General features: G+C 39.9%; 1 protein-coding gene and 1 non-coding gene across 2 annotated transcripts in view; one reads left to right on the top strand and one right to left on the bottom strand.

Annotated features, from left to right (window-relative positions):
• ADGRV1 (adhesion G protein-coupled receptor V1) overlaps nt 1-13,364 on the bottom strand; it is a 538,620-nt gene that overhangs the window by 322,366 nt on the left and 202,890 nt on the right. The window contains exons 74-76 of the mRNA XM_055564426.1: nt 10,850-11,955; nt 6,935-7,052; nt 5,822-5,993 (exon numbers count right to left, since the gene is read on the bottom strand). Of these exons, the coding sequence (XP_055420401.1) occupies nt 5,822-5,993; nt 6,935-7,052; nt 10,850-11,955 (1,396 nt within the window). The remainder of the gene's footprint in view (nt 1-5,821; nt 5,994-6,934; nt 7,053-10,849; nt 11,956-13,364) is intronic.
• TRNAC-ACA (transfer RNA cysteine (anticodon ACA)) lies at nt 10,535-10,606 on the top strand. The gene has a single exon. It is a non-coding gene; the product is annotated as a tRNA-Cys (tRNA).

The following is a 13,364-nucleotide window of genomic DNA, read 5'->3' as shown; positions in this document are numbered from 1 at the left end:
TGGGTTAAGAAACGCATCCTAAGTTTATTAACTATGACCTTCATACATTTTGCTAATATAGATCATACGATAGAACCATAGAACCATAAGATACCCAGCAGAGAAAGAGTGCGTGAACTGGAATTCAAAAGATGAATTCTAATCTTTACTGAGTAATCAACCTGGGGAAAGTTACTTAAGTTCTTTATAAATTGAAAATAAAAAAACTGAATGACTATAGGGACGATAATTAGAGACACGTCTGAGCGACTGAACTGAACTAAAGACTAGAAAAACATTACGTTGAGCGTCAGTAGACAGGCTGAACTTAGGAAAAACCGCCATCAGTCAGAGGTGCAACTCCACAGATGAAAGCATGCATTGTGTTGTCACTCACCTACTACTAGTGTTGATGTGGCTACTACTCGGCTCCACTCCCATCCATTCTGAATAGCAGCAATACCAAGCCACTCTATGAAGAGCCAACTCCTTGCCGAGAACCATGTGAAATACCTCTCATTCATTATCTCGTTTAATATAACGGCCCTGTTATTAACTCCACCAAGTCTGAGAAGCTCAGGAAACCTTGGCACCTTGTCTGACGTCACAAGCTATTTAGTGGAAGAGTCAAAATTTGAACCCAGGTCTTCTATCATCTTATGTATGGACCTAACAGAAGCAGAAGATATTAAGAAGAGGTAGCGAGAATACACAGAACTATACAAAAAAGATTTTAATGACCAAGATAACCACGATGCTGTGATCACCCACCTAGAACCAGACATCCTGGAATGCGAAGTCAAGTGGGCCTTAGGAAGCATTACTATGAATAAAGCTACTTGGAGGTGAAGGAATTCCAGCTGAGCTATTTCAAATCCTAAAAGATGATGCTGTGAAAGTGCTTCACTCAGCACGCCAGCAAATTTAAAAACTCAGCAGTACACAGGACTGGAAAAGGTCAGTTTTCATTCCAATCCCAAAGAAGGGCAATGCCAAGGAATGTTCATACTACTGCACAATTGCACTCAATTCACATGCTAGCAAGGTAATGCTCAAAAGTCTCTCAAGGTAGGCTTCAACAGTATGTGAACCGAGAACTTCCAGATGTACAAGCTGGATTTAGAAAAGGCAGAGGAACCACATTAAAACTGACAATATTTGCTGGATCATGGAGACAGCAAGAAAATCCAGAAAAACATCTATTTCTGCTTCACTGACTATGCTAAAGCCTTTGACTGTGTGCATCACAACAAACTGTGGAAAATTCTTCAAGTGATGGGAATACCAGACCACCTTATCTGCCTCCTGAGAAATCTGTATTCAGGTAAAGAAGCAACAGTTAGAACTGGACACAGAACAATGGACTGGTTCCAAATTGGGAAAAGAGTACATCAAGGCTGTATATTATCACCCTGCTTATTTAACTTTTATGCAGAGTACATCATGTAAAATGCCAGGGTAGATAAAGCACAAGCTGAAATCAAGACTGCCAAGACAAATATCAATAACCTCTGGTATTCAGATGACACCACCCTCATGGCAGCAAGCAAAGAGGAACTGAAGAGCCTCTTGATGGTGGTAAAAGAGGAGAGTGAAAAAGCTGGCCTAAAACTCAACATTCAAAAAACTAAGATCATGGCATCTGGTTCCATCACTTCATGGAAAATAGATGGGGAAAAAAAATGGAAACAGTGACAGACTTTATTTTCTTGGGCTCCAAAATCACTACACACAGTGACTGCAGTAATGAAATTAAAGACACTTGCTCCTTGGAAGAAAAACTATGACAAACCTAGACAGCATATTAAAAAACAGAGACATTACTTTGCTGACAAAGGTCCGTATAGTCAAAGCTATGGTTTTTCCCGTAGTCATATATGGTAGTGAGAGTTGGACCATACAGAAGGCCGAGTGCCAAAGAACTGATGCTTTCGAACTGTGGTGTTGGAGAAGATGCTTGAGTGTCTCCTGGACAGCAAGGAGATCCAACCAGTCAATCCTAAAGGAAATAAATCCTGAATGTTCACTGGAAGGACTGATGCTGAAGCTGAAACTCCAATACTTTGGCCACCTAATGCGAAGAACTGACTCATTGGAAAAGACCCTGAAGCTCGGAAAGATTGAAGGCAGGAGGAGAAGGGGACGACAAAGGAAGAGAGGGTTGTACAGCATCACCAACTAAATGGACATGAGTTTGAGCAAATTCCAGGAGATGGTGAAGCCTGGCGTGCTGCAGTCCATGGGGTCACAAAGAGTCAGACACAACTGAGAGCACCTGAACAACAACAAAACTGAAGATGTGGGTGACATACTGGAGGAAGTGATATTTTTATTTGTCCTTAAGGGAGAGTTAGGAAATGTTGAGCTGTGGGGGTTGAGGAAGGCATAAGACTATTTGGATAAACGCATAGAGGAGGACTTAAATGTTATCAAGTAGAATAACATGACCAAAAGTTTTGAATATTGAAATTTCAGTTCCTTTTCTTCAGTGCAAATAGAAAGCATAGCAACTGATCAAACTCCCACTCAAGAAAAGCAAAATATAATATTTGTATAGATTAGGAGTTTGGGATTAGTACATATACACTACTATACAGAAAACAGGTATACAGGACCTACTGATGGCACAGAGAGTTATACTTGTTACCTTGCAATACCTAAATGGAAAGGAATATGAAGGCAAATACACACACACACTCACACACACACGTATGTTATTGTCTAGTTGTTTATTCATGTCCAACACTTTGTGACCCCATCAGGTGGCTCTGTCTGTGGAATTCTCCAGACAGGAATACTGGAGTGGGTTGCCATTCTCTTCTCTAGGGCATCTTCCTGACCTAGGGATAGAACCCAGTTCTCTAGCAATGAATGCGGATTCTTTACCACCTGAGCCATCAAGGAAGCCCACATGTACATATAAACCAACACATCACTCTACATTAAGTATACTTCAATTTCAAAAATTTTAAAAAGGAAATTCTTGGATAAAAAATCAGTGGGAACTCAATATTTTAAACTTGTTTTCTAGCTCCATCACTACCAAGATGGTTCACAGCCACAGCTGTGTCAACCATCAACTCTCATGCCTATCTCCAGAACAGACTCAGATCTCTGAAACGCTGATGAAGGAAATCAAATCCTTGGATGTCTTAGAGCAGGAAAAATCAAGACGGCTCAAAACACAGGTTATTGCTATAAAGCAAATAAGCATCCAGAGATGTTAAAGCAATATGAAGAGACACAAGAGTAGCTTAGTAGATCTTTCAGTGTCTATGATATGACTATTGAAGAAGAATTGGGCATCAGAGGATGAGATGGCTGGAAGGCATCACCAATGCAATGAACATGGACTTGGGCAAACTCTGAAAGATGGTGAGGGACAGGGAGGCCTGGTGTGCTATAGTCCATGGGGTTGCAAAGAGTCAGACACAACTGGCGACTGAACAATAAGAGAAGCAAAAATAAAAGTATTTAGTAAGCAATTAAAATTAGATGAATTTGAATCTATAACATAATGATAAAGGAGAAAAATTATGGCAATGTATTTTTTTTAATTGTTAAAATTAAAAATGTGAGTGTAATAGTGTATAATTAATATTTTATTAGTTTTTATGTATAGGGTAATGTTAGTATATCAATAAAGTTATGCCTTTAATTAAGTATATATTGATTTATTAGTGAACAGTAAACATTCTTCTCTGTGCATGTATGTAGGAAGGAGTTAATAAAAAATGCTAGTAAGACAATCATTTCTAGAAAAAATACAAATTGTACCAAAAATAGGAATAAATTTTTAGGACCTGTGAAATGCATGCAAATGAAAACATGTCAGAAGTTAAAGAGTACTTCATACAGAAGGTGAAAGATGATGCAATTTTATGTTCATTCAAAAAAGATAGAACAGATGAACTGCAAAGATGCACTAAGATCACAAATTTGTTATCTCCTTTCTTTTCAATTTGTGCCATATTCCTTAGCATGTGGGACCTTACCTGGGATCAAACCCATGGACCCTGCATGGGAAGGCAGAGTCTTAACCACCAGACTGCTGAGGAAGTCCCTGTTATCTCATTTCTTATGAAGTAGAGCCTCCAGCTTGCCCTCACAAATATAACAAGATATTAACAAGGTTATTAACAAGGCAGGCCTATATTTTTTTTTTTTTTAAATTTCAGGTCTATCTTTTCAGTGCCCCTATAGACCAGCTCAGTGTTTGACGGTGACAGGGCAATGGTTAAGGTGAAGCGGCACTGCAAGATTTAAAGAACAAATCACTCTGTGGAAAACACATGGTGCTGAAAACATTAACTTGTAAAGCATGAACTTAAAAAAACATGTTGATCTCACAAGTCACGTCATAAAGTGGATCTCAATCCACTGTCCAGCAATTCTCATTTGAAACAGCTTCAGACAAGCATTAGGATCTGTGGTCCTAACAAAGAACAAAATGGTGATAACCAAGTAACCTGAAGTGATCTGAGACGAGTGGTCTTTCTCTTCTGGAACCATCAAAATTCCTACAATTCTGGGAAGATACGAAACTATGTATTACTGTAACCTTAAAGAACATCAATCGGAGAAGGCAATGGCACCCCACTCCAGTACTCTTGCCTGGAAGATCCCATGGACGTAAGAGCCTGGTGGGCTGCAATCCATGGGGTCACTAGGAGTCAGACACGACTTCACTTTCACTTTTCACTTTCATGCTTTGGAGAAGGAAATGGCAACCCACTCCAGTGTTCTTGCTTGGAGAATCCCAGGGATGGGGGAACCTGGTGGGCTGCTGTCTATGGGGTCACACAGAGTCAGACACGACTGAAGCGACTTAGCAGCAGCAGCAGAGAACATCAATACAACTGCTTCAGGAATTCTCAGAAAGTAGAAAACCAAGAAGACAAAAAAAATGAATGAAGAGTTAAATCTACAAGATTATTATTTAGAATGAGTTTAACTACAGCTACCCATTTGGAAATAATTTTATTTGTGCAATGCTTTTTGTGCAGTTTAAAGTTTTTGGCATGTACAAAAAAATCATGATACTTTTGAACATTCAAAATATTATGGCTAGTTTTGCATTAAATATTTGAGTTTAATAAATTAAGTGGTAGACAAGGAACAAATGATACTGAGTGATCCTTGGACATTAAAGTATCATAGAATAGTCATTTTTAAAAAGTGACACATGATTACTAAATGACTAAAACTCTGTTAGAGCCTCAGTGGCCAATACCATTTGAATAATGCAGATTCCATTAGAATGAGGAGAGGAACGCCTGGCTCCTGGGTGTCATGTGCAACATGAACCAATAAAAATTGATCCAAAGACTCAGTGAGCATGGCCTCTGTGCCCTTTGGTAGATCAGAGCTGATCTCCCTAACGAAATGGATGGTGAATGAGAGAACTTTCATGTTAAGGATCAAATCTGTGGATACAATACAATGTAACCAAATCTATAGACATGATAAAAGGAAAAGAACTAAACATTCAGAGTAATCAGAAATAATATTAATGGGGCGGAAAATGACTCAAGGAACCGTTTACCCTGTGAGCAGGTGGGCCAGGAAGGATCTTGGAAATGACAAGAAATAGAATGTAAAAAACTGATGGGCTTTTTTATTACTGAGATACAAGTGACTTAGAACATATATAAGTCTCAGGTGTACAACCGATGAGATTATTTACAGAAACTCAAAGAGACTCAGACATTGCAGCTAGGCGGACACAAAGAATCTCCACGTAATGTATGCACATATATGTGTCAACAAAGTAGCTTGAAAATGAGTAATTCTAAAGAAGTACAATCAGCATTCTACAACACCGGGCCTCATTGTTTCTTACCTTTCCAGGCTTGAGCTCAATGGTGATGAAGCACTCTGTTTGACCTGCTCTGCAGACAGTGGTCCCTGATACAGACAGAAGCTCATCCGCCAGGCTCACACCATCTTTCTGGAGCACAGCAGCTGTTTTGTTAAATGTGACTCGCCAGAAGACCTCGACATCTTCAAAGGCTCTAGGAACAAAGAAAAACCTATGCCAGTGCAGTCACAGATTGCATTATTCCTGAGGCTAATGTAGAATATATTACCATTACGTCCGGAGTGCACCTCTTCATCCAATACCAGCATTATCTCTCCCACTGATAATGCTGAAAATAACCAGTTCTGCCCACTACAGTTAAGAAATTAAGGCCAGAGTTTACGTGGCATTCTTTGACCACACTCCATTCAGTAACGGTTAAGTATTTATTGAAATATAATTCGGGATGCTATGTACCAGAAATATGAAAATAAAAATTATAGAGAACCATTGCCTTGAAGTAAACGTTCCTCATTTGTCTTTTAACAAGAATCTTTCTAAAGGAAAAACACTACTGCTAAAAATGGTCGTTACTATAAAGGACAAGAGATGATCTATCCTTTCTGACAATATTTAGACACAAAATGGAAAAGGTAACACTGATACATGCATCTGTGTGCATCCCAAGCGCACATACATCATGAACACTCAGATGTGTGCTATACTGTATTAAGTTGTAAGCAAAATACTGGAAATTCAAATCTTCTAAATAGTAAATGGTTGTATATGCAGCGTGACAGAGAATAGTAAACAGGATGAAGCAATGACTGACATAATCTGACATCTGTATGGTACTTCACAAAGTACTAAATGTTCAAGGCAGCCCTAATCAGGGCTCAATCACGTCCGACTCTTTGCAACCCCATGAACTATACCCTGCCAGGTTCTTCTGTCCATGGGATTTTCCAGTCAAGAATACTGGAGTGGGTTGCCATTTCCTACTCCAGAGAAACTAGAGTATTTGAACACTGACATCAAATTCCGCATCACTTTCTTCTATCAACATTTCATCCTGCTTCTACCATTTTATAAATGTAAATTAAACACTATGTAGACACACAGGATGTTATGTCTTCTACATAGATATAAACAAACCTGTTTGGCTGTCTTGTAACAATAAGATGCAGACTGCTCATCTCAGTTTCTTCACCCAGCTCCAGTCTACTCTGGGACTCCTCACTGAATCCTATGATGCCATTGTGAAGATCACTCCCTGAAAAGAAAAATAGAAGATGATGATATACCAAAGACTTTAAAAGATCTCTGTTTCCCCCATCTATTCATCTCAGATGGTATAAAAGTGAGAAATTCACAAGTGAATGGGGCAGGCAGGAGCTACAACTTTTAAAAGATCTTTACCCAAAACAGACTAGAATCAAAATGATCACGTCAAGGTAGTTGACATTGTGAGAACAAAGGACCGAAAGAAAGAAAACATCAAAGTGTGCTGCCCACACGGATATACATGCTCATCTCTCTCTGATGAGGCTCTACTTTTTATTTCAGTCCTTGATACTGCTGTTTAAAGTCAGCACATCCTGATAGAATATAAGGTCTACTGAGTAGCAATTGTTTTATTTAGTGCTGTATCCCTGGTACCAAGAACAGTGTCTAATAAATATTTAGTGAATACATGACCTTCATCTGATTAGTTTACTTCCCTATAAGAAAGTTGACCAAAAGACCACTGATGTTAAACATTTGATTATTTTCCCCAGAGAAAAATGGAACTATTAAGGAACTCTTGGGAATCTCAGAGTAAAAGAAAACTCCTCTGAGCAACTCTTGAGGTTGGAGGCACCATCATACTACACAACTGTGTCAAAAACTGGAACAAACCCGCAGCCCACACTATGCTGAAGTAGTCACCCCAAACCCTGGCCAACACATAAGCCAGCTTCTCAGACAAGAGACATTATCAGTAAACAGCTCCTGCTGCTTTCTATTTCTCAAGAAGCCAGTTTTGCCAAGTGATCCTGAAAGCAATGACCCAGCGAAATCAGCCTCAAAAACCACTTGTACCCATCACCCTGAAACCTGAAACTCCAAGCAGACAGAACTTCTGCAAGGAAACAGAAAACTACTGATCTGTCTCAAAAGTGTAAGTAAATGTGGAGCCTGCAGCTTAGGGACATGCAGATGATGGACCACTCTTGTCCTGGTGCCTCGTGGGTGTTTTGTCTCAGCCATTGCCCATCCTCATCCTCACTAATTAATCACTACAACTGTGTCTTAGTCCTGCATTGGAACCTGACCTTAAGTCTTTTTCTTCAGCAGCAATTCTTCTCTTGTCACTTTGAGTAGGAATTTGGCCTCTCAATTAATAACAAACAGATTATAACCATCTCAAAGCAGAACTTGCATTTTCTTTTTCAATGTAATAGTGACCAGCATGGTCTTAAGGAGTATACTTTCCTTGCAGCATCTACAATGATAAACTTTATGTCCAGTTTCTAGTAAGATGAATCAAGACTTCCAGAGTGCCAATGATCAGAAACAAAACTAAATAAACTATTTTCCCCTGATTTATCTTGAGCGTTTGTTCTAATATCTAAATGTGAAATGATTATGAAGGTTAAAGATAAGAGGAATCAGCAAAATTAATGATATAGTTAAAAGATAAATACTAATTTAAAATAAAAAGCCAGGTAAGGAGGAGAAGAGAGGAACATTCACAGACAGAGTAAGGGAAGTCAGGGTATTTGACATGCAGAAGTGCTGATGAATTACACCACATGACTCTAAGAGGAGTCAATCATTTGCCACGTGTGTAAGATGCTTGGTGTTAGGTAGAGAAGAAAAACATTAGAGAACTTCATTGAGGCTCATCTGACTGGTAAGTCAGGTTCAGAGCTGGTTGAAGGGAATTGCCTGGTGAGTTAGACTCAGAGCTAACCTATGGGTAAGCACTGGTATGCCATACTGCATGGTAGTAGTGAACCATGTTGGCATGCGTCGGTATGCCCAACTGACTGAGGAGCACGTCCATTCCAGTTGGAACACAGCTGCTGACCTGAGTCCCTAAGGGGCCCTAACCACCACCCTAACCAATACAACATCTCCCCATGATCCAGTAACTAACGGAGTAACGCTTGGGAGAGCAAAAAGCCTCCATCAACTATTGTGATTGGTCTGTGCCTCTGTCAAACGACTTGCTAAATATTTTGACTGTCAACTCTCATCTTATTCAAATAAATATAACAAAATATCTATGTCATGGCATGGGGGAAGAGACTGTTGACTTAATTTTAAAAGAAATATATAGGTGGTATCAAGCTAATGTGAATCAAACTCAGTAAATAACTTGGAGAATTGAATCTGCATTTACAATATTCAACAAACTGGATGATTAGGAATAAATGATAATTCTAATTGGTATAATTTTGCAGGGTAACATAAATGGGATGATGTTGGGTATAAGAGGAAGTTACACAATTGCAAAATTATGACTGAATTATAACTGAACAGCTAAAATGAAATTCTAGGAAACACCAAATCTTGCAAGTGGAACATAAACATGTTTATTCTAAAAGTTTCCTTTTTTAAAAAAAAAAGAAACATAAAGCATAGACTGCTGCCACTAGTTGCTGTTAAGTCACCTCAGTCGTGTCCAACTCTGTGCGACCCCTTAGACGGCAGCCCTCCAGGCTCCCCCGTCCCTGGGATTCCCCAGGCAAGAACAGTGGAGTGGGTTGCCATTTCCTTCTCCAGTGCATGAAAGTGAAAAGTGAAAGTGAAGTCACTCAGTCGTGTCTGACTCTTCGTGACCCCGTGGACTGCAGCCTACCAGGCCCCTCCATCCATGGGATTTACCAGGCAAGAGTACTGGAGTGGGTTGCCAGTGCCTTCTCCAAGAGCATAGACACTAAAGTGGCGGATTCGTTTTGATGTTTGGCAAAACTAATACAGTGTTTCAGGTTTAAAAATTAAATAAAATTAAAAATAAATAAATAAATAAATGATTTAATCAGGGCCTCTGAATTAATGGTTGAGCTAAGTCAAAATTATATACTTCATGATTTTTAATTTTCTTTCCACTATACTGTTCTATTATAGTGTCATCTGAAACTCTAAAACACTGTGTAAAACTCATTAATGTTTATACAAAAGGGTAGACCAGGTAAGAATCATGAGCTAGCCTTGTCAATATTCTAATTAGCATAAGCTAATTGACAGGTTGAGCTAATCCACTTAAAGAAATACAGTATGATTTCAGAGGAAAATTGCCAATCATCACTAAAAAATTTTCAAACATGCACATATATACAACACACACATTCCCAATAGTACAAACGTTATATAAACTACATTGATTCAAAAGCAGAACAAAAGGGAATAGTTATAATCTCTTTCCCAACAGATATAAAGAATTTTCTGACAATGACATCTTAGACTTTGCAACGGATTAATAAAAGTGGTTGGGTAATTCAGAATGAGATTTCAAAACAGGACAGGCAATCATGTTGGGGTGATTAAATTAGGTATTTTCCAGAAGACATACATGAACTTAAGCATTTTTAAGGGTTTCTGTATATTGTATAAGTACAGATGTATAGAATGTTTAGTTAGCTCTGAGCTAAGTGACATTCACAATCCGTTAAACTCTAGCCTGGCATCTCAGAACAACGTGATGAGTTTCTGTTAGGGTTTCATGCCACTGGAAAACAAAGTTTTAATGATTCACTATGAGTGATTTCCCTGGTGGCTCAGACGGTAAAGCATCTGCCTACAAAGCAGGAGACCCAGGTTCGATCCCTGGGTAGGGAAGATCCTCTGGAGAAGGAAATGGCAACCCACTCCAGTACTCTTGCCTAGAAAATCCCATGGATGGAGGAGTGTGGTAGGTTACAGTCCATGGGGTCGCAAAGTCGGATACAACTGAGCAACTTCTATGGAATCTATGAGTGATTCGAGTAATTCACCTTCTTAAATTAAATTTAAGCTAGAATAATCTTATTACAAATTCTGTACCACAAAGGCACGTTTAACCCCATCACTCCAAATATATACCTGTAATAATGATCATGGCAAAAGCTGCAAAGCCAGCGTCATCCTCTCCCTTCACGATCTGTGCTCCCCCTTGTGGGTCTGTGAGAAACACGTAGAAGAATTCCTGTCCCTCGGGATCACCATCATCCAGAATTGGAATCGACACTTTACGTTCTCTTTCTCCATCTACAAACGCAAGGATGAGAGTCTGCGCTACAAAATCTTCTTCTTCGGTTGCCCATGTCAGGTTGGAAATCCCACGGCTGTCAGGAAAGGGCAGTGCGTTTGGTTCCTTCTGAGCAGATCTTTCACCGAAAGTTCTGACTGTTAGGCTGACGTTGCCAGCAGACCCGCCAGTTCTCCGGACAAGAACCTCTGCAGCGTTCAACGTGCCATTCTCCATTTCCTCTTCGACGTAAACAACAGGGGGCCCAAGACTAAATGTTCCATGAACGGAGGTATCTGTGGTTACAGTGGCCGCATTAGGCTTCTCAGACATGGCAGAGGTCCCAGCAAGGGTGACAAGGTTCTCAGGGATCGGAGATTCGCCAGCCACCTCCGTAACCACGGCGACCACTTCGGTGGGCTGTGGAATGGCAGTAATCTCGGTTGTATCAGGGTGTGTGGTGGCAGAGTCGGTTTCCAGAGGAAGGGCTGTGTCCACTGCCGTGGTCACAGCTGTCTTGGCAAAAGAAGTATCCGTTCCTGCCAGGTCATCATTATCCAATATTGTGATCACTGCCACGCTGAAATCTTGATTCAGGCGTGGTCTCCAATTAGCATCAAATTTTGGCAATCCCTGAATTTCCACTGAAGTTAGATTAATGTAAAAAATTTCTTCTATCTCAGGAAGCTCATCATCAATAATAATTATTTCAAAATCAACCTCAACTTGGAATTTTTGGAAAAGCAGCTCCCCGTTCTGAACAGGCTCAAAGTCTTCCTGGGGCTTTGCCCTCCCTGCAGTTGTCTGATAGGAAACTTTAATAAGCTCCCCGTGGAATCCAAACAGTCTTTGTACATGTAATCTGATCATCTGTGTATCCTCCAACACGATGATATTTCTTGAACTGGGTGAAAATTGAAAGACTCCCATTGGTTCAATTTCAGCAACAGTGAAACCTGACCTGGGGGGAAAAAAAATTAAACCATGAGAGAACTGATAAAAAACAGGACTACCACTTGCAGAGAGTCATCTTTCACACGTGGAAGATGCTGCTCATGAGGGCGTCTTAAAAATGACATGCCCTTTCAAATTCCATAGAACCCTACTAACTTATTGATGAATATACCAGAGCACAAGAAATGAACCAACAGGAGTTAGAGTGGCAGGTGACAGGACCTAACAAGTGTTAGCAAGCTGGGGCACTCAGAGGTCTCTGGTCTGTTTCTCCAATCACCCCACAGCAGCTCTTTGAAGGATCTGAAATGGCAGGTTCTCTCTCATGATCAGCACACCGGGGACCAAAATCAAAGTCTCACAGTCAGGATGTCGATCTACCAGGCAGGAAGAGTTGCCCCTCCTAGATGTAAAAAGCCTTGCTGGTTTCAACTGGCCAGTAATGGGACTATTCTCTCACACAAATGTTGCTAAAATCTTAACATGAATTGGAAGAGTCATCCATGATTGATACTGATCGGTTCTTAGTGCTTTCATGTGGAATTCTGTGGGCTCCCCTGGTGGCTCAGCTGCTAAAGAATCCGCCTGCAATGTGGGAGACCTGGGTTTGATCCCTGGGTTGGGAAGATCCCCTGGAGAAGGGAAAGGCTACCCTCTCCAGCATTCCGGCCTGGAGAATTCCATGGACTGTATAATCCATGGGGTCGCAAAGAGTCAGACATGACTGACTTTCACTTCACTTCATGGAATTCTGTTGTGATTTACTCAGTTATCTCAGAAGTAACACTGGTAGCCCATCAGCCTAATCCAGACCACAGACATAATTTCTCTGGCTAACAGATTTTTTTTTCATCTAAATTTAAATGCATTCAGGGAGGACAACTCAGAGCCATCACTTTCTATTGTCAGTCATAGTTCTGAGTTCAGACAGAGGCCAGACAGCCTAGGTTCAAATCACAGCCCAACACTTATTATCTGTGTGACACTGAGCCTATTATACAATCTATCTGTGACTCGTTTTATTTTATCTATAAAACGGGACTAACAATAATATCTATGTCATATGGTTATCCTGAACAGTAAAAGTAGGAGTAAATGAATCTAAATACATACACATATGTAGAGGCAATGCCTGGTCTAGGGTAAGCACTACAAAACTGTTAGCCTGAATTACTTTGCTATACAGCAGAAATTAACACAACATTGTAAGTCAATTATATGTCAATAAAATAAATTAAAAATTAAACTGATAGCTATTACTGTTCTCATTAAAGGCAAGTGAATTTGTTAACCTAAAATACGTTGTGTCTACTTTTTGACTGACACATGTTAAATCAAAAACCATACTGAATCACACCAACCAATATCTCCCATACATAAATGTGTACACAAATATACTTGAACACGCATTGGTCT

The sequence above is a fragment of the Bubalus kerabau genome, chromosome 1 (genome assembly GCF_029407905.1).
Source record: "Bubalus kerabau isolate K-KA32 ecotype Philippines breed swamp buffalo chromosome 1, PCC_UOA_SB_1v2, whole genome shotgun sequence".
Classification (NCBI taxonomy): domain Eukaryota; kingdom Metazoa; phylum Chordata; class Mammalia; order Artiodactyla; family Bovidae; genus Bubalus; species Bubalus kerabau.
Note: the sequence above shows the minus strand (reverse complement) of the source record. Positions and strands in the feature narration are given on the sequence as shown.